At 47.0% G+C, this 18,962-nt stretch overlaps 1 protein-coding gene across 3 annotated transcripts in view; it reads left to right on the top strand.

The window, feature by feature from the left end:
• The window catches only part of LOC139250600 (uncharacterized), a 142,467-nt gene that overhangs the window by 102,298 nt on the left and 21,207 nt on the right, over positions 1–18,962 (top strand). For 2 of the 3 annotated variants that reach the window (XM_070872999.1, XM_070872998.1), the window contains exons 4-6: positions 1,742–2,089; positions 3,890–4,034; positions 11,693–11,736. In XM_070872999.1, coding sequence (XP_070729100.1) covers positions 1,742–2,089; positions 3,890–4,034; positions 11,693–11,736 — 537 coding nt within the window. The remainder of the gene's footprint in view (positions 1–1,741; positions 2,090–3,889; positions 4,035–11,692; positions 11,737–18,962) is intronic. The other variant, XM_070873000.1, reaches the window with a different exon arrangement.

Genomic DNA, 18,962 nt, shown 5'->3' with positions numbered 1-18,962 from the left:
ATTACTGCCATTCCTTTTTCACATGCCTCCATTATTCCCTTGATTATTGCCTGCCCCACCGTGAAGTTATTATTTGGGGGCCTATAAGTGACTTTTTCCCCTTACTATCTCTAATCTCCACCCACAATGATTCAACATTTTGTTCATCAGAGCCAATATCGTCTCTCACAACTGCCCTGATATCATCCTTTATTAACAGAGCTACCCCACCTCCTTTCCCTTCTTGTCTATCTTTCCGAATCGTCAGATACCCCTGTATGTTTAATTCCCAGTCTTGGTCTTGCAACCACATTTCTGTATTGGCCACCAAATCATACCCATTTGTAATGATTTGTGCCGTCAACTCATTTACTTTATTTCGAATGCTGCGTGCTTTTAGGTAGACTGTTTTAAGACTAGTTTTTAAAGCATGATTTTTAGTTTTGACCCTTCCTCCAGCCCCTTTATATTCAGTGGCCCTTTTTGTTTTTTGCCTTGAATTTCTCTGCCCTCCACTTTTACTCATCTCCTTTCTGTCTTTTGCTTTTGTCTCCTTTTTGTTTCCCTCTGTCTCCCTGCATTGGTTCCCATCCCCCGCCATATTAGTTTAACTCCTCCCCAACAGCACGAGCAAACACTCCCCCCAGGACATTGGTTCCGGTCCTGCCTATGTGCAGACCGCCTGGTTTGTACTGGTCCCACCTCCCCCAGAACCTGTTCCAATGTCCGTAACTTCTTATGTTCTTATCCACAGCTCTCGGCCACTCTGCTGCTATAACTCTGCCTGGAGTGCATGGGAGGGCTGCAAATTATTCCTGGACCCGGATATGCCTGGTCCCAGCCTTCCATTGGCCTTTTGGAGGCATCAGGGATAGACACTAAGAGAAAGAACCTGCACTTCTATAGTGCCTTTCAGTCTCGGGATGTCCCAAAGCACTTTACATAAGCCAATGAAGTACATGTGAAGTGTAGTCTCTGTTGTAATTTAGGAAACACACAAGGTCCCACAAACAGCGATTAAATAAATAGCCAGATCATGTGTTTTAGGTATAAATGTTGGCCTGGACACTGGGAGAACTCCCCTGCTAATCTTCGAATAATGCCGTGAGATCTTTTACATCCAACTGAGATGCCAATCTTGGTTTGACATCTCATTTCAATAACAGCACCTCCAACAGTGCAGCACACCCTCCATACTGCACTGGAGTGTCTAGATATGTGCTGGGATCTCTGGAGTGGGACTTGAACCCACGACATTGTGACTCTGAGAAAGAAAGATTTGAATTTCTACAGTGCTTTTCATGACCTCATGATGTCCCAAAGCACTTTACAGCCAATGAAGTACTTGTTGAAATGTAGACACTGTTGTAATGTAGGAAACATGGCAGCCACTTTGCACACAGCAAGCTCCCACAAACAGCAATGTGATAATGGCCAGGGCACTGGGGATAACTTCCCTGCTCTTCTTCAAAATAGTGCCGTGGGATCTTTTACATCCACTTGAGAGAGCAGACGGGGCCTCGGTTTAACAACTCATTCAAAAGCTGGCTCCTCGGACAGTGCAGCGCTCCCTCAGCACTGCACTGGGAGTGTCAGCCTACTGCACTCCATACTGCACTGGAATGTCTAGATATGTGCTGAAGTCTCTGGAGTGGGACATGAACCCATAACCTTCTAACTCCAAATGTTATAAATTGTTAAACTTTGAAAGCTGGAGAAATATATTTCTTTGTGTTAAGCTCCATATATTTCCCATGTACAGATCCATTGGCTGATCCGGTCCTTGTTCAGCATCCAACAGTCAGCAAGGTCCCAGAGGGTGAAACCGTGCAGTTACAATGTGCCATGTACAATGCCAGTGTGAGTGACGCTGATGTCCACTGGCACTGCCAGCGACCCGGGAACAACAGCGAGTGGGTGATGAGCCAGTTTGTGAATGGCACCATTACCAAGTCCTGGGGTTTCCACGACCGTTTTCTGCCTTCCAGGAACATCACCAGTAACAGTTACATTCTGACCATCATGAATGTGTCCCTTAGTGATACTGCTGCCTACAGCTGCAGTGTGTGGAGCTACATCTATGGAGCAGGGACCCAGCTCAATGTAACCGGTAAGTCAATGTTAGCTCACACTGGCAGGGTCACAGTAACAGCTCCTTACTGGGAACATGTGTAACCTTCACACAGTGGGGTGGACCAGTGGAAATATACCGTCAGACACAGTCGTTACTGTCGTGCTGTGGAACAGAGAGTGGGAATGTTGTTAGTGATGTGCGAAATGCCAGAGTTGAATAGTGGCGATGTAAGAATGGATCAAAACTCTGGAACAACAACAGAACATACGGAATGTCTCGGCCAGTCTGTTTTTTGTGGAGAAAACGGAGGAGTTGACATTTTGGGTGTGGGCCACTCAGAACAAAAGAGAAGGGAGAGGGGAAAACAGACATGGGAAAAGAAATGGGCACACTTATTTGTACTGCAAAAATGGCCGCCATGCTCCACTCTTTGTCAATGATTGGTCCTTGTGGAGGATAAGCCACACCCTGAAGTTTCACTGGAATGTGTAACTGGAACCGCCCATCCCAAGGTCTCACTGACTTTGCAAATTGTAATTCGATCCACTTTGACTTCCTGAAGCGACAGAGGACAGAGCTCCCCAGAAGACAGCAAGGGCCTGACCCCAGTCCAGGTATATCCCTCCCCCAGCCAAAGTACCTTACCCCAGTCCAAGTATATCCCTCCCCCAGTCAAAGTACCTTACCCCAGACCAAGTATATCCCTCCCCCAGCCAAAGTACCTTACCCCAGTCCAGGTATATCCCTCCCCCAGCCAAAGTACCTTACCCCAGTCCAAGTATATACCTCCCCCAGTCAAAGTACCTTACCCCAGTCCAGGTATATCCCTCCCCCAGCCAAAGTACCTTACCCCAGTCCAGGTATATCCCTCCCCCAGTCAAAGTACCTTACCCCAGACCAAGTACATCCCTCCCCCAGCCAAAGTACCTTACCCCAGTCCAAGTGCATAGCTAGAGGATTTGAGTATAGGAGCAGGGAGGTCTTACTGCAGTTGTACAGGGCCTTGGTGAGGCATCACCTGGAATATTGTGTTCAGTTTTGGTCTCCTAATCTGAGGAAGGACATTCTTGCTATTGAGGGAGTGCAGCGAAGGTTCACCAGACTGATTCCAGGGATGGCTGGACTGACATATGAGGAGAAACTGGATCAACTGGGCCTTAATTCACTGGAGTTTAGAAGGATGAGAGGGGATCTCATAGAGACGTATAAGATTCTGACGGGACTGGACAGGTTAGATGTGGGAAGAATGTTCTCGATGTTGGGGAAGTCCAGAACCAGGGGACATAATCTTAGGATAAGGGGTAGGCCATTTAGGACTGAGATGAAGAGAAACTTCTTCACTCAGAGAGTAGTTAACCTGTGGAATTCCGTGCCAAAGAGAGTTGTTGATGCCAGTTCATTGGATATATTCAAGAGGGAGTTAGATATGGCCTTTACGGCTAAAGAGATCAAGGGGTATGGAGAGAAAGCAGGAAAAGGTTACTGAGGGAACTTAACGGTTGTGCTTATTATTAAACCTGGTTTTAATGTTATACCGAGGGAGAGCTGCCTGTCTCGGTTGTGCTTATATTAAACCTGGTTTTAATGTTATACCGAGGGAGAGCTGCCTGTCTCGGTTGTGCTTATATTAAACCTGGTTTTAATGTTATACCGAGGGGGAGTTGCCTGTCTCGGTTGTGCTTATATTAAACCTGGTTTTAATGTTATACCGAGGGAGAGTTGCCTGTTTCGGTTGTGCTTATATTAAACCTGGTTTTCTGAAGGACAGGAATCCGAGTCTTTACTCGATTCACCTTACTGCTATTGAACTATACGTCACCTTTTGATATTTTACAGAGTTATCTGAAAAGTGGTCTCTGAATATCATCATCAGCATTGCAGTCTGTGCCCTGGTATTAGCCGCCTTACTCTGCATCTTCATAGCCGCAGTATTCTACGTGAAAAAATGGGCATGTTTTCAAAGCAGATTAAAAGCGGAAGGGTAAATACAATTTCATTTCCTGTCTCATTTCAGTCTGATATTGATTGGTGCAGGGGATGGAATCAGCCCAAGAATGGGGGCAGACTAGCTGGGGACTGAGGGTTTTCTCTTGCTGTACGGATAAATAAATGCAAACATAAACAGCATTAAATCACCCAGTTATAAAATACACTGCAATTTCTCAGGTGATTAAAGGAGTTTTGTGTTTTACACCCTCTCTTTCAGTGTTTCTCTCCTTCTCCTTCTGCCTCTCTCTGTCCATCTGTATCGCCCGCTCTCTCTCTCTCTCTCTCTCTCTCTCTCGCTGCCACACACTCTCATTGTCCCACCTGTTTTCTCCATGTGACTGTATCTCAACCTTTGCCTCCCTTTCTCTTATTGTCCTTCTGTATCTCTGTCCCGTGCTCTTGTTGTTGTGTTTTCTCTCTCTGCCCTTCCCTCCTTCTGCACCTTTGAAATTTTACGGCTGGAATTTTCCAGGGTGGGAGCGCTACTTCAGGCTGTGCGCTCAGCCGGGGGTCCATGTGCTCACGGCCTTGTGTCTTCCATATAACTGCCAATGTAAAGCTTCTGTCTGTCTGTAACTCATCTACTCCTTTTATCACTTTGAACATCTCGATCAAATCCTCCCTCAATCTTCCTGTTTGAAGAAAATTCCATCCCAGTCGCTCTAGCCTATCCTTGTAACACAGACCCCCTCACAGAAACATAGAAAATAGGTGCAGGAGTAGGCCATTCGGCCCTTCTAGCCTGCACCGCCATTCAATGAGTTCATGGCTGAACATTCAACTTCAGTACCCCATTCCTGCTTTCTCGCCATACCCCTTGATCCCCCTAGTAGTAAGGACCTCATCTAACTCCTTTTTGAATATATTTAGTGAATTGGCCTCAACAACTTTCTGTGGTAGAGAATTCCACAGGTTCACCACTCTCTGGGTGAAGAAGTTCCTCCGCATCTCGGTCCTAAATGGCTTACCCCTTATCCTTAGACTGTGACCTCTGGTTCTGGACTTCCCCAACATTGGGAACATTCTTCCTGCATCTAACCTGTCTAACCCCGTCAGAATTTTATATGTTTCTATGAGGTCCTCTCTCATTCTTCTGAACTCCAGTGAATACAAGCCCAGTTGATCCAGTCTTTCTTGATAGGTCAGTCCCGCCATCCCGGGAATCAGTCTGGTGAACCTTCGCTGCACTCCCTCAATAGTATTAAAGCCAAGGAAGTGGCATACAAATTGGCCAGAAATAGCAGTGAACCTGGGGACTGGGAGAAATTTAGAACTCAGCAGAGGAGGACAAAGGGTTTGATTAGGGCAGGGAAAATGGAGTATGAGAAGAAGCTTGCAGGGAACATTAAGACGGATTGCAAAAGTTTCTATAGATATGTAAAGAGAAAAAGGTTAGTAAAGACAAACGTAGGTCCTCTGCAGTCAGAATCAGGGGAAGTCATAACGGGGAACAAAGAATTTTATATGTTTCTATGAGGTCCCCTCCTCAGGTTAGGAGACCAAAACTGTACACAATACTCCAGGTGTGGCCTCACCAATGCCCTGTACAACTGTAGCAACACCTCCCTGCCCCTGTACTCAAATCCCCTTGCTATGAAGGCCAACATGCCATTTGCTTTCTTAACCGCCTGCTGCACCTGCATGCCAACCTTCAATGACTGATGTACCATGACACCCAGGTCTCTTTGCACCTCCCCTTTTCCTAATCTGTCACCATTCAGATAATAGTCTGTCTCTCTGTTTTTACCACCAAAGTGGATAACCTCACATTTATCCACATTATACTTCATCTGCCATGCATTTGCCCACTCACCTAACCTATCCAAGTCGCTCTGCAGCCTCACAGCATCCTCCTCACAGCTCACACTGCCACCCAACTTAGTGTCATCCGCAAATTTGGAGATACTACATTTAATCCCCTCATCTAAATCATTAATGTACAGTGTAAACAGCTGGGGCCCCAGCACAGAACCTTGCGGTACCCCACTAGTCACTACCTGCCATTCTGAAAAGTACCCATTTACTCCTACTCTTTGCTTCCTGTCTGACAACCAGTTCTCAATCCATGTCAGTACACTACCCCCAATCCCATGTGCTCTAACTTTGCACATCAATCTCTTGTGTGGGACCTTGTCGAACGCCTTCTGAAAGTCCAAATATACCACATCAACTGGTTCTCCCTTATCCACTCTACTGGAAACATCCTCAAAAAATTCCAGAAGATTTGTCAAGCATGATTTCTCTTTCACAAATCCATGCTGACTTGGACCTATCATGTCACCTCTTTCCAAATGCACTGCTATGACATCCTTAATAATTGATTCCATCATTTTACCCACTACCGATGTCAGGCTGACCGGTGTATAATTCCCTGTTTTCTCTCTCCCTCCTTTTTTAAAAAGTGGGGTTACATTGGCTACCCTCCACTCCATAGGAACTGATCCAGAGTCAATGGAATGTTGGAAAATGACTGTCAACGCATCCACTATTTCCAAGGCCACCTCCTTAAGTACTCTGGGATGCAGTCCATCAGGCCCTGGGGATTTATCGGCCTTCAATCCCATCAATTTCCCCAACACAATTTCCCGGCTAATAAGGATTTCCCTCAGTTCCTCCTCCTTACTAGACCCCCCGACCCCTTTTATAACCGGAAGGTTGTTCGTGTCCTCCTTCGTGAATACCGAACCAAAGTACTTGTTCAATTGGTCCGCCATTTCTTTGTTTCCCGTTATGACTTCCCCTGATTCTGACTGCAGAGGACCTACGTTTGTCTTTACTAACCTTTTTCTCTTTACATATCTATAGAAACTTTTGCAATCCGTCTTAATGTTCCCTGCAAGCTTCTTCTCATACTCCATTTTCCCTGCCCTAATCAAACCCTTTGTCCTCCTCTGCTGAGTTCTAAATTTCTCCCAGTCCCCAGGTTCACTGCTATTTCTGGCCAATTTGTATGCCACTTCCTTGGCTTTAATACTATCCCTGATTTCCCTTGATAGCCACGGTTGAGCCACCTTCCCTTTTTTATTTTTATGCCAGACAGGAATGTACAATTGTTGTAGTTCATCCAAAAGTCTCTAAATGTCTGCCATTGCCCATCCACAGTCAACCCCTTAAGTATCATTCGCCAATCCATCCCAGCCAATTCACGCCTCATACCTTCAAAGTTAGCCTTCTTTAAGTTCTGGACCATGGTCTCTGAATTAACTGTTTCATTCTCCATCCCAATGCAGAATTCCACCATATTATGGTCACTCTTCCCCTGGTAACTCTGGGAATATCTGGTGCCATACTTCCCAGTCAGTGGGTCATAACGGAATGGCACCTGGGCCAGGAAATAGTGCGGGGAATCCTGTTAGACCGCTCTAACGCACGTGTAGAAAATGTGCAGGAGCCCATTTTACATCTTGTAATCTGTGGAAATGAATGCTAATGGTGGCTAGCAGCATTCCCCAGTTTTCCCAGGAGCAATGTCCATTGTGCTCTGCTCACCCACATAAAGTGAGCCAGTGCTTTCAGCAGGTCGGTACGCAAAGGGCTTCTGGCTTTTCCACAGCAGCGTTTTTGATGATGGACGTGGGATTTGAGAGCTGCGGCTGGTGATTGTATTTTTTAAAGTGCAGTTTTGTTTTATTTGTTGTGATGCACTGCATTGGAATTATTCCACATCACAGGATTCGCCAAAGTCCAAGACATTGTTGTTGGTATCCGTGCCCACCTTGGACCCTACACATTACACCACGGTCTTCCTGAACTCCGGGGGTTTCTAACCCCCTCAATGTGCAGTTCAGTGACCAGCTCATCATACGGTGAATGTTCTGATCCCTCCATTTTAAGACCATCCACTGTGCCTAAACTCTTTCAAGGAGAAGGCAGACTGGGATCATGGCTCCTGAAAGACAAAGGCTATCCTCTGAGCTCTGGTTCCTGACATCATTGTGACAAGCGGGATCAAAGACACAACATGATGCACGCAGTCACCGGGATCATTCATCTCCAAGATGCACCAATGCTTTTCTAGTCCTGACCCCATCTACAAAATACACTGGCCCAATACACCCTTACCAACATAGACCTCTGCACTAACTCAACTACCACAGCGGCCCAGCCTATTGCCTGCTAATACCTAATTCTGCACTGTCAGATGGAAACTGTCTGCATCACAGGTTGGGCCTCTACTCATTGGCATTCAGAAGAATGAGAGGTGATCGTTTCAATACGTATAAGATTCTGAGATCCGTGACCGTCTCATCAGAGTTCCATCCCACTTCCCGGTTCCTTTGGACGTCCCCATGACCACATCCATTTTCCCTTCCATTCCAAAGCCCCAAAACTGAAATGAGAGACAACAGCAAAGATTAAAAATTCCAATCCAAATTTATATCAGAACAACATAATATATTTACTAATCACCCTTGTGCATTTCCTTCTATCCCCTTTTTGCTTTAACTAGTCTAGCGTTCCTCCGCTGAGGCACGGCTGGTGGAAGACTGCTGCGTGTCAGGGCCAGATACTACAGAAGGCCTTGCAGGACACCCTCGACCAGCTCTGGGCCTGGAAGGCTCGGCTGTAGACTCCACCACCTCAGGCTGGGCAGCAGCAGTCTGGGCTGGCTGGATGACGGCCAGCGACAAGTGCAATGGCGGAGTGGCAGTGGTGGGATCAGGATAGCTGTCATTCTGAGAAAGGACAGCAGGTTCCTGCTCCACTGACCCAGTGCCACTCCCCCGGGGCAGCACCTCAACATCCCCAACAATTTGCTGGAGCACAGTTTGGTAGGCTGCTGCGAACTTGGATAGGTTAGGTAAGTGGGCAAATGCATGGCAGATGAAGTATAATGTGGATAAATGTGAGGTTATCCACTTTGGTGGTAAAAACAGAGAGACAGACTATTATCTGAATGGTGACAGATTAGGAAAAGGGGAGGTGCAACGAGACCTGGGTGTCGTGGGACATCGGTCACTGGGGGTTGGCATGCAGATACGGCAGGCGGTTGGGAGGGCGGGTGGCGTGTTGGCCTTCATGGCGGGGGGATTTGAGTGCAGGGGTGGGGAGGTGTTGCTGCGGTTGTGCAGGGCCCTGGTGAGGCTGTGCCTGGAGTGTTGTGTGCAGTTTTGGTCTCCTGACTTGAGGGGGGACACTCTTGCTGTTGAGAGGGTACAGCGAGGGTTCACCGGATTGATTCCCGGGATGGTGGGACTGACGTGTCTGGGTGAGGGGGGGGAGCTGGATCGACTGGGCTTGTATTCGCTGGAGTTCGGAGGAGTGAGAGGGGATCTCATGGAAATGTTTCGGGTTCTGGCGGGTTTGGACAGGTTGGATGCGGGAGGGATGTTCCTGGTGTTAGTGGGGTCTGGGACCGGGGGTCACGGTCTAGGGATGGGGGTGGGCCATTTGGGGCCGAGATGGGGGGGAAACTTCTTCGCCCGGGGGGTGGTGGACCTGTGGAATTCTCTACCACGGAAAGTTGTTGAGGCCAATTTACTAAATGTGTTCGGGAAGGAGTTAGATGTGGTCCTCGCTACTGGGAGGATTGGGGGGTGTGGCGGGGGAGCGGGAGTGGGGTGCTGGAGTTGCATGTTCGGCCATGAACTCGTTGAATGGCAGTACGGGCTCGAGGGGCCGAATGGCCTACTCCTGCACCTATTTTCTATGTTGCTATGTTTCAATGGTAGCTGTGGATGTACTGGATGACATGATTATACACTATATCCACTTGGAATATGCATCCACCACAACTAAAAACATCTTTCCCAGGAAGAGACCTGCAAAGTCAATGTGGATCCTGGACCGTGGTTTAGATGGCCACAACCACAGACTCAGCGGCAATTTCGCTGATGCTTTAATTAGCTGCATGCAAGTGTTGCACTGATGCACACATGATTCCAGATCAGAGTCAATTCCAGGTCATCATACATGAGACCTGGCAATGGCTTTCATCATGACAATACCGGGATGAGTGCTATGTAGATCATGTACAAATTTCTCTCTGCCTTTCTTAGGCATAGTCTAAGGATAAGGGGTAAGCCACAGTCTAAGGATAAGGGGTAAGCCATTTAGGACCGAGATGAGGAGAAACTTCTTCACCCAGAGAGTGGTGAACCTGTGGAATTCTCTACCACAGAAAGTTGTTGAGGCCAATTCACTAAATATATTCAAAAAGGAGTTAGATGTAGTCCTTACTACTAGGGGGATCAAGGGGTATGGCGAGAAAGCAGGAATGGGGTGCTGGAGTTGCATGTTCAGCCATGAACTCATTGAATGGTGGTGCAGGCTCGAAGGGCCGAATGGCCTACTCTTGTACCTATTTTCTATGTTTCTATGTTTTTCTATGACAAGGTGGATGCAGAGAGGATGTTTCCACTGATACAGGAGACGAGAACTAGGAGGCATAATCTTAGTATAAGGGACCGCCCATTTAAAACTGAGATGAGGAGGAATTTCTTCCCTCAGAGGGTTTTAAATCTGTGGAATTCGCTGCCTCAGAGAGCTGTGGAAGCTGGGGCATTGAATATATTTAAGACAGAGATAGACAGTTTCTTAACTGATAAGGGCATAAGGGGTTATGGGGAACGGACAGGGAAGTGGACCTGAGTCCATGATCGGATCAGCCATGATCATATTAAATGGCGGAGCAGGCTCGAGGGGTTGTATGGCCTACTCCTGCTCCTATTTCTTATGTTTTTATGTTCATTGTTTTCGGTCCCTGCCACAAACTCCGTTCCCTAGCCACTGACTCCATCCCTCTCTCCAACTTCTGCCTGAGGTTGAACCAGACTGTTCACAATCTTGGTGTCATTTTTGACCCTTAAATGAGCTTTCGACCACATAGCCACAGCATAACTACAACCGCCTATTTCCACCTCCGTAACATCACCCATCTCCGCCCTTGCCTCAGCTCATCCGCTGCTGAAACCCTCATCCATGCCTTTGTTACCTCTAGACTTGACTATTCCAAAGCACTCCTGGCTGACCTCCCATATTATACCCGACGTAAACTAGAGGTGATCCAAAACTCGGCAGCCCGTGTCCGAACTCGCACCAAGTCCTGCTCACTCATCACCCCTGTGCTCGCTGACCTTCTGTTGCCTGGGCCCCAAGCTCTGGAACTCCCTGCCTAGACCTCTCCGCCTCTCTACCTCTCCTTCCTCCTTCAAGACGCTCCTTAAAACCTAACTCTTTGAACAAGCTTTTGATCACCTGCACCAATTTCTACTTATGTGGCTCAGTGTCAAATTCTTTATCTCAAATAATACTCCTGTGAAGCACCTTGGGACATTCACTACGTTAAAGGCACTATATAAATACAAGTTGTTGTTGTTATGTATAGGAGACAAACATAACCCACTTCAATCAGGAGTCGATCGAACATCAACCAAACGGTCATGACTTGTGCAGAATTTCATTTTAAGAGAGAGACGTTCTTTGAAGCTTCTGTGCTCTTTCCTGCTCACAGCAGTGCCAGTGTGAAGTTGTACAGAGACATTCACTGATATTTATGCTCACAGCAGTGCCAGTGTGAAGTTGTACAGAAACATTCACTGATATTTATGCTCACAGCAGTGCCAGTGTGAAGTTGTTGTACAGAAACATTCACTGATATTTATGCTGTAAATGAATCATTGACTTTCTGTTTCTGCACCATCTCCCTAGGCCCCCCGCTGGAGAGTTTAACACGGTGTATGCAACAGTCAGTGGTAAGAAACCCAATTCATTACTCATTCCGCTGATTAGTCCGAATAATGTTTATTGTTTTGTGATGTTTCTAAAAATCAATCGGATGAATCTTCTACTTATTGTTATCTCTGAAAAATGGAATACTTTCCCATTTCAAGCACTCAATAGCTGCATCAAGCTGGTGAAGATATAGGAGAGTCAGCTGTGGAGTAAAGCTCCCTCTGTCGGGCATCACTAATGTGCCTCACCCTCAGACTTGGAACAGAGCTCACCACTGGAACAATTTCTACTTCAATTCTTGCCGCCTCTCTCAGCAATGTTGATGTTTAGTGTCCAGTGAGGGATGTGTTGTACTGAGGTCTGTAAGAGCCACGTGGAGACGGACACACAGACACAATCTCCATCCCTCCAGCCGCGGCCGATTTCAAACCCACTCCCACTGGTGAGCAGACAGAGTTCAGTTACCCCCATTGGAACGTTAACCTTGGAGTTGGTGCTGTGTAGATGTGTTGCAGCTCACTGCTCCCAGGTGAAGCAACGGACACAGGGTCAAGCTACTTCATATGTAAACATTTAATGCTGCATTTATACCACACAAACCGGACTCATGATGTAGTACACTTGGGGAGCGACGCAGTGTGTGTGGGGAGCGACACTGTGTGTGTGGGTGTGTGTGTGTGTGTCGGGGGGGGAGTGTATGTTTGGGGAGTGTGCACGCGTGTGGGGAGTGTGTGTGTGTGTATGGTGTGAGTGTGTGTGTGTGCGGGGAGTGTGTGTGTGTGCGGGGAGTGTGTGTGTGTGCGGGGAGTGTGTGTGTGTGTGCGGGGAGTGTGAGTGTGTGCCTGGGGGGGAATGTATGTTTGGGGAGTGTGCACGCGCGTGGGGAGTGTGTGTGTGTGGGGAGTGTATGTATGTGTATGGGGTGTATGTGTGTGGGGAGTGTGTGTGTGTGGGAAGTGCTGCAGTGTAGGATAGGCAAGCAGAGTTATGGATGAGCTAAAGTTTATGTTCGGCGGAGTATGTGAGGCCAACCAGGAAAGCACTGCAATAGTCGAGTCTTAAAGTGATAAAGTCAGGGTGAGAGTGTCTGCAGCAGGTGGCCAGAGATGGCCGATGATTTTTTAATCGTTCACAAAGAGCATTTATTGCCCTTGGGAAGGTGCAGCCCGTGAGGTGATGCTACTCCCACAGTGAGTATATTTCTTGGTCGCAGTTTGTTACAACTGTGTGTCTTGCTCGGTCATGTCAGAGGGCAGTTAGAACTCAACCACATTGCTGTGGTCTGGAGTCACATATCGGCCAGATTTCATTCCCCAAAGGACATTGGGGAACCAGAATCTGGTAGTTTCATGGTCACCATAACTGATACTAGATTTTTATTCCAGATTTATTTAATTAGAACCATAGAATAGAATCCTAGAATGGTTACAGCACAGAGGGAGGCCATTCGGCCCGTCGAGCCCGTACTGGCTCTCTGTAAGAGCACTTCAGTGAGTCCCTCTCTCCCGCCCTCTCCCCGTAGCTCTGTAAACCTGTTCCCTTCGGGTACTGACCTATTCCCTTCTGAAAGCTACGATTGAATCTGCCTCCACCAAGCTTTCAGGCACTGCATTCCAGATCATAACCACTCGCTGCGTCAAAAGGTTTTACCTCATTGGTTCTTCTGACAATCACCTTAAATCTGTGACCTCTGGTTCCCGACCCTTCCACCAATGGGAACAGTTTCTCTCTATCTACTCTGTCTGGACCCCTCATGATTTTGATCACCTCTCTCAGATCTCCTCTCAATCTTCTCTGCTCCAAGGAGAACAACCCCAGTTTCTCCAGTCTGTCCATGTAACTGAAGTCCCTCATCCCTGGAACCATTCTTGTAAATATTTTCTGCACCCTCTCTAAGGCCTTCACATCCTTCCTAAAGTGCGGTGCCCAGAATTGGACACAATACTCCAGTTGAGGCCGAACCAGTGTTTTATAAAGGTTCATAATAACTTCCCTGCTTTTGTACTCTATGCCTCTATTTATGAAGCCCAGGATGCCAAATACTTTTTTAACCACTTTCTCATCCTGCCACCTTCAACGATTTGTGCTCATGTACCCCCAGGTCTCTCTGTTCATGCACCCACTTCAGGATTGTACCCTTTAGTTTATATTTCCTCTCCTCATTCTTCCGATCAAAATGTATCACTTCACACTTTTCTGTGTTAAATTTAATCAGCGACCTGTCCGCCCATTTCACCAGCCTGTGTATGTCTTCCTGGTCTGTCACTATCCTCCTCACTGTTCACTGTACTTCCAGATATTGTGTCATCTGTACATTTTGAAATTGTGCCCTGTGCACCCACGTCCAAGTCATTCTGTTTGTAGCCACCAGATGGCGTCATTGTTGGAGACCACTGAGCAGCACGCTCATGGTGCTGCTCAGGTATAAAAGGCCAGCCATTTTGAGAGTCAGGCACTTTGAGCCTAAATAAGACAGAGCCAAGGTTGTACCTTGCTTAGTTAAACAGTACTCAGCTTGAACCTTTATTCCATACATTACATTTGGCGACGAGAATACAAGAACCTTTGTTTGCAAAATGAACACGATTGGATTTTTAGAGCGAGTCGTGGAGGGAGAAGATTGGGCAGACTTTGTGAGCCATTTGAACCAGTACTTCATGGCCAACAAAATGAAGTGGGTCAACGATGCAGATCGGCACCTAGAAGATCTGTGGTCTGATAAAGAATCTACTCATGCCTAGTGATCCAACAGAGAAAACGTACGAGGAGTTGCGTACATTGGTACGGGAGCACCTCAAGCCAGACGACAGCATCATCATCTCGAGATACAGGTTTTATACACACGTTCGATCGGAGGGCCAGAGCACGGCGGAATTCGTTGCTGACCTGAGACGTCTAGCGGGACTGTGTAAGTTCAGGACGGTGTTGGCAGACATGCTGCGGGACTTCTTTGTTCTCAGTATCAACCACGAGGTGATCCTGCACAAACTTCTGGCGGTGGAGGAGTTGGATTTAAAAAGGGCCATCCAGATCGCTCAATCATGTATCATAGAAACATAGAAAATAGGTGCAGGAGTAGGCCATTCGGCCCTTCTAGCCTGCACCGCCATTCAATGAGTTCATGGCTGAACATGCAACTTCAGTACCCCATTCCTGCTTTCTCACCATACCCCTTGATTCCCCTAGTAGTAAGGACTTCATCTAACTCCTTTTTGAATATATTTAGTGAATTGGCCTCAACAACTTTCTGTGGTAGAGAATTCCACAGGTTCACCACTCTCTGGGTGAAGAAATTCCTCCTCATCTCGGTCCTAAATGGCTTCCCCCTTATCCTTAGACTGTGTCCCCTGGTTCTGGACTTCCCCAACATTGGGAACATTCTTCCTGCATCTAACCTGTCTAACCCCGTCAGAATTTTAAACGTTTCTATGAGGTCCCCTCTCATTCTTCTGAACTCCAGTGAATACAAGCCCAGTTGATCCAGTCTTTCTTGATAGGTCAGTCCCGCCATCCCGGGAATCAGTCTGGTGAACCTTCGCTGCACTCCCTCAATAGCAAGAATGTCCTTCCTCAGGTTAGGAGACCAAAACTGTACACAATACTCCAGGTGTGGCCTCACCAAGGCCCTGTACAATTGTAGCAACACCTCCCTGCCCTTGTACTCAAATCCCCTCGCTATGAAGGCCAACATGCCATTTGCTTTCTTAACCGCCTGCTGTACCTGCATGCCAACCTTCAATGACTGATGTACCATGACACCCAGGTGTCTTTGCACTTTTCCTAATTAGTCACCATTCAGATAATAGTCTGTCTCTCTGTTTTTACCACCAAAGTGGATAACCTCACATTTATCCACATTATACTTCATCTGCCATGCATTTGCCCACTCACCTAACCTATCCAAGTCGCTCTGCAGCCTCATAGAATCCTCCTTGCAGCTCACACTGCCACCCAACTTAGTGTCATCCGCAAATTTGGAGATACTACATTTAATCCCCTCGTCTAAATCATTAATGTACAGTGTAAACAGCTGGGGCCCCAGCACAGAACCTTGCGGTACCCCACTAGTCACTGCCTGCCATTCTGAAAAGTCCCCATTTACTCCTACTCTTTGCTTCCTGTCTGACAACCAGTTCTCAATCCATGTCAGCACACTACCCCCAATCCCATGTGCTTTAACTTTGCACATTAATCTCTTGTGTGGGACCTTGTCGAAAGCCTTCTGAAAGTCCAAATATACCACATCAACTGGTTCTCCCTTGTCCACTCTACTGGAAACATCCTCAAAAAATTCCAGAAGATTTGTCAAGCATGATTTCCCTTTCACAAATCCATGCTGACTTGGACCTATCATATTACCTCTTTCCAAATGCACTTCTATGACATCCTTAATAATTGATTCCATCATTTTACCCACTACCGATGTCAGGCTGACCGGTCTGTAATTCCGTTTTCTCTCTCCCTCCTTTTTTAAAAAGTGGGGTTACATTGGCTACCCTCCACTCCATAGGAACTGATCCAGAGTCAATGGAATGTTGGAAAATGACTGTCAATGCATCCACTATTTGCAAGGCCACCTCCTTAAGTACTCTGGGATGCAGTCCATCAGGCCCTGGGGATTTATCGGCCTTCAATCCCATCAATTTCCCCAACACAATTTCCCGACTAATAAGGATTTCCCTCAGTTCCTCCTCCTTACTAGACCCTCCGACCCCTTTTATATCCGGAAGGTTGTTTGTGTCCTCCTCAGTGAATACCGAACCAAAGTACTTGTTCAATTGGTCCGCCATTTCTTTGTTCCCCGTTATGACTTCCCCTGATTCTGACTGCAGGGGACCTACATTTGTCTTTACTAACCTTTTTCTCTTTACATATCTATAGAAACTTTTGCAATCCGTCTTAATGTTCCCTGCAAGCTTCTTCTCGTACTCCATTTTCCCTGCCCTAATCAAACCCTTTGTCCTCCTCTGCTGAGTTAGAAACATAGAAACATAGAAACATAGAAACATAGAAAATAGGTGCAGGAGTAGGCCATTCGGCCCTTCTAGCCTGCACCGCCATTCAATGAGTTCATGGCTGAACATGCAACTTCAGTACCCCATTCCTGCTTTCTCGCCATACCCCTTGATCCCCCTAGTAGTAAGGACCTCATCTAACTCCTTTTTGAATATATTTAGTGAATTGGCCTCAACAACTTTCTGTGGTAGATAATTCCACAGGTTCACCACTCTCTGGGTGAAGAAGTTTCTCCTCATCTCGGTCCTAAATGGCTTACCCCTTATCCTTAGACTGTGTCCCCTGGTTCTGGACTTCCCCAACATTGGGAACATTCTTCCTGCATCTAACCTGTCTGAACCCATCAGAATTTTAAATGTTTCTATGAGGTCCCCTCTCATTCTTCTGAACTCCAGTGAATACAAGCCCAGTTGATCCAGTCTTTCTTGATAGGTCAGTCCCGTCATCCCGGGAATCTCTCCCAGTCCCCGGGTTCGCTGCTATTTTTGGCCAATTTGTATGCCACTTCCTTGGCTTTAATGCTATCCCTGATTTCCCTTCATAGCCACGGTTGAGCCACCTTCCTTTTTTTATTTTTACGACAGACAGGAATGTACAATTGTTGTAGTTCATCCATGCGGTCTCTAAATGTCTGCCAGTGCCCATCCACAGTCAACCCCTTCAGTATCATTCGCCAATCTATCCTAGCCAATTCACGCCTCATACCTTCAAAGTTACCCTTCTTTAAGTTCTGGACCATGGTCTCTGAATTAACTGTTTCATTCTCCATCCCAATGCAGAATTCCACCATATTATGGTCACTCTTCCCCAAGGGGCCTCGCACAACGAGATTGCTAATTAATCCTCTCTTATTACACAACACCCAGTCTAAGATGGCCTCCCCCCTAGTTGGTTCCTTGACATATTGGTCTAAGAAACCATCCCTTATGCACTCCAGGAAATCCTCCTCTACCGTATTGCTTCCAGTTTGGTTAACCCAATCTATGTGCATATTTATGTCACCCATTATAACTGCTGCACCTTTATTGCACGCACCCCTAATTTCATGTTTAATGCCCTCCCGAACATTACTACTACTGTTTGGAGGTCTGTACACAACTCCCACTAACGTTTTTTGTCCTTTGGTATTCTGCAGCTCTACCCATATAGATTCCACATCATCCAAGCTAATGTCCTTCCGAACTATTGCCTTAATTTGCTCCTTAACCAGCAATGCTACCCCACCTCCTTTTCCTTTTATTCTATCTTTCCTGAATGTTGAATACCCCTGGATGTTGAGTTCCCAGCCCTGATCATCCTGGAGCCACGTCTCCGTAATCCCAATCACATCATATTTGTTAACATCTATTTGCACAGTTAATTCATCCACTTTATTGCGGATACTCCTTGCATTAAGACACAAAGCCTTCAGGCTTGTTCTTTTAACACCCTTTGTCCTTTTAGAATTTTGCTGTACAGTGGCCCTTTTTGTTCTTTGCCTTGGGTTTCTCTGCCCTCCACTTTTCCTCATCTCCTTTCTGTCTTTTGCTTTTGCCTCCTTTTTGTTTCCCTCTGTCTCCCTGCATTGGTTCCCATCCCCCTGCCATATCAGTTTAAATCCTCCCCAACAGCACGAGCAAACACTCCCCCTAGGACATTGGTTCCGGTCCTGCCCAGGTGCAGACCGTCCGATTTGTACTGGTCCCACCTCCCCCAGAACCGGTTCCAATGCCCCAGGAATTTGAATCCCTCCCTGTTGCACCACTGCTCAGGCCACGTATTCATCTGCGCTATCCTGCGATTCCTACTCTGACTATCACGTGGCACTGGTAGCAATCCCGAGATTACTACTTTTGAGGTCCTACTTTTTAATTTAGCTCCTAGCTCCTTAAATTCGTTTCGTAGGACCTCATCCCTTTTTTTACCTATGTCGTTGGTACCAATGTGCACCACGACAACTGGCTGTTCTCCCTCCCTTTTTAGAATGTCCTGCACCCGCTCCGAGACATCCTTGACCCTTGCACCAGGGAGGCAACATACCATCCTGGAGTCTCGGTTGCGGCTGCAGAAACGCCTATCTATTCCCCTCACCATTGAATCCCCTATCACTATCGCTCTCCCACTCTTTTTCCTGCCCTCCTGTGCAGCAGAGCCAGCCATGGTGCCATGAACTTGGCTGCTGCTGCCCTCCCCTGATGAGTCATCCCCCTCAACAGTACCCAAAGCAGTGTATCTGTTTTGCAGGGGGATG

This window comes from Pristiophorus japonicus, unplaced genomic scaffold (genome assembly GCF_044704955.1).
Source record: "Pristiophorus japonicus isolate sPriJap1 unplaced genomic scaffold, sPriJap1.hap1 HAP1_SCAFFOLD_399, whole genome shotgun sequence".
NCBI lineage: Eukaryota > Metazoa > Chordata > Chondrichthyes > Pristiophoridae > Pristiophorus > Pristiophorus japonicus.
The sequence above is the reverse complement of the archived record's forward strand: the minus strand, read 5'-3'. Positions and strand labels throughout refer to the sequence as shown.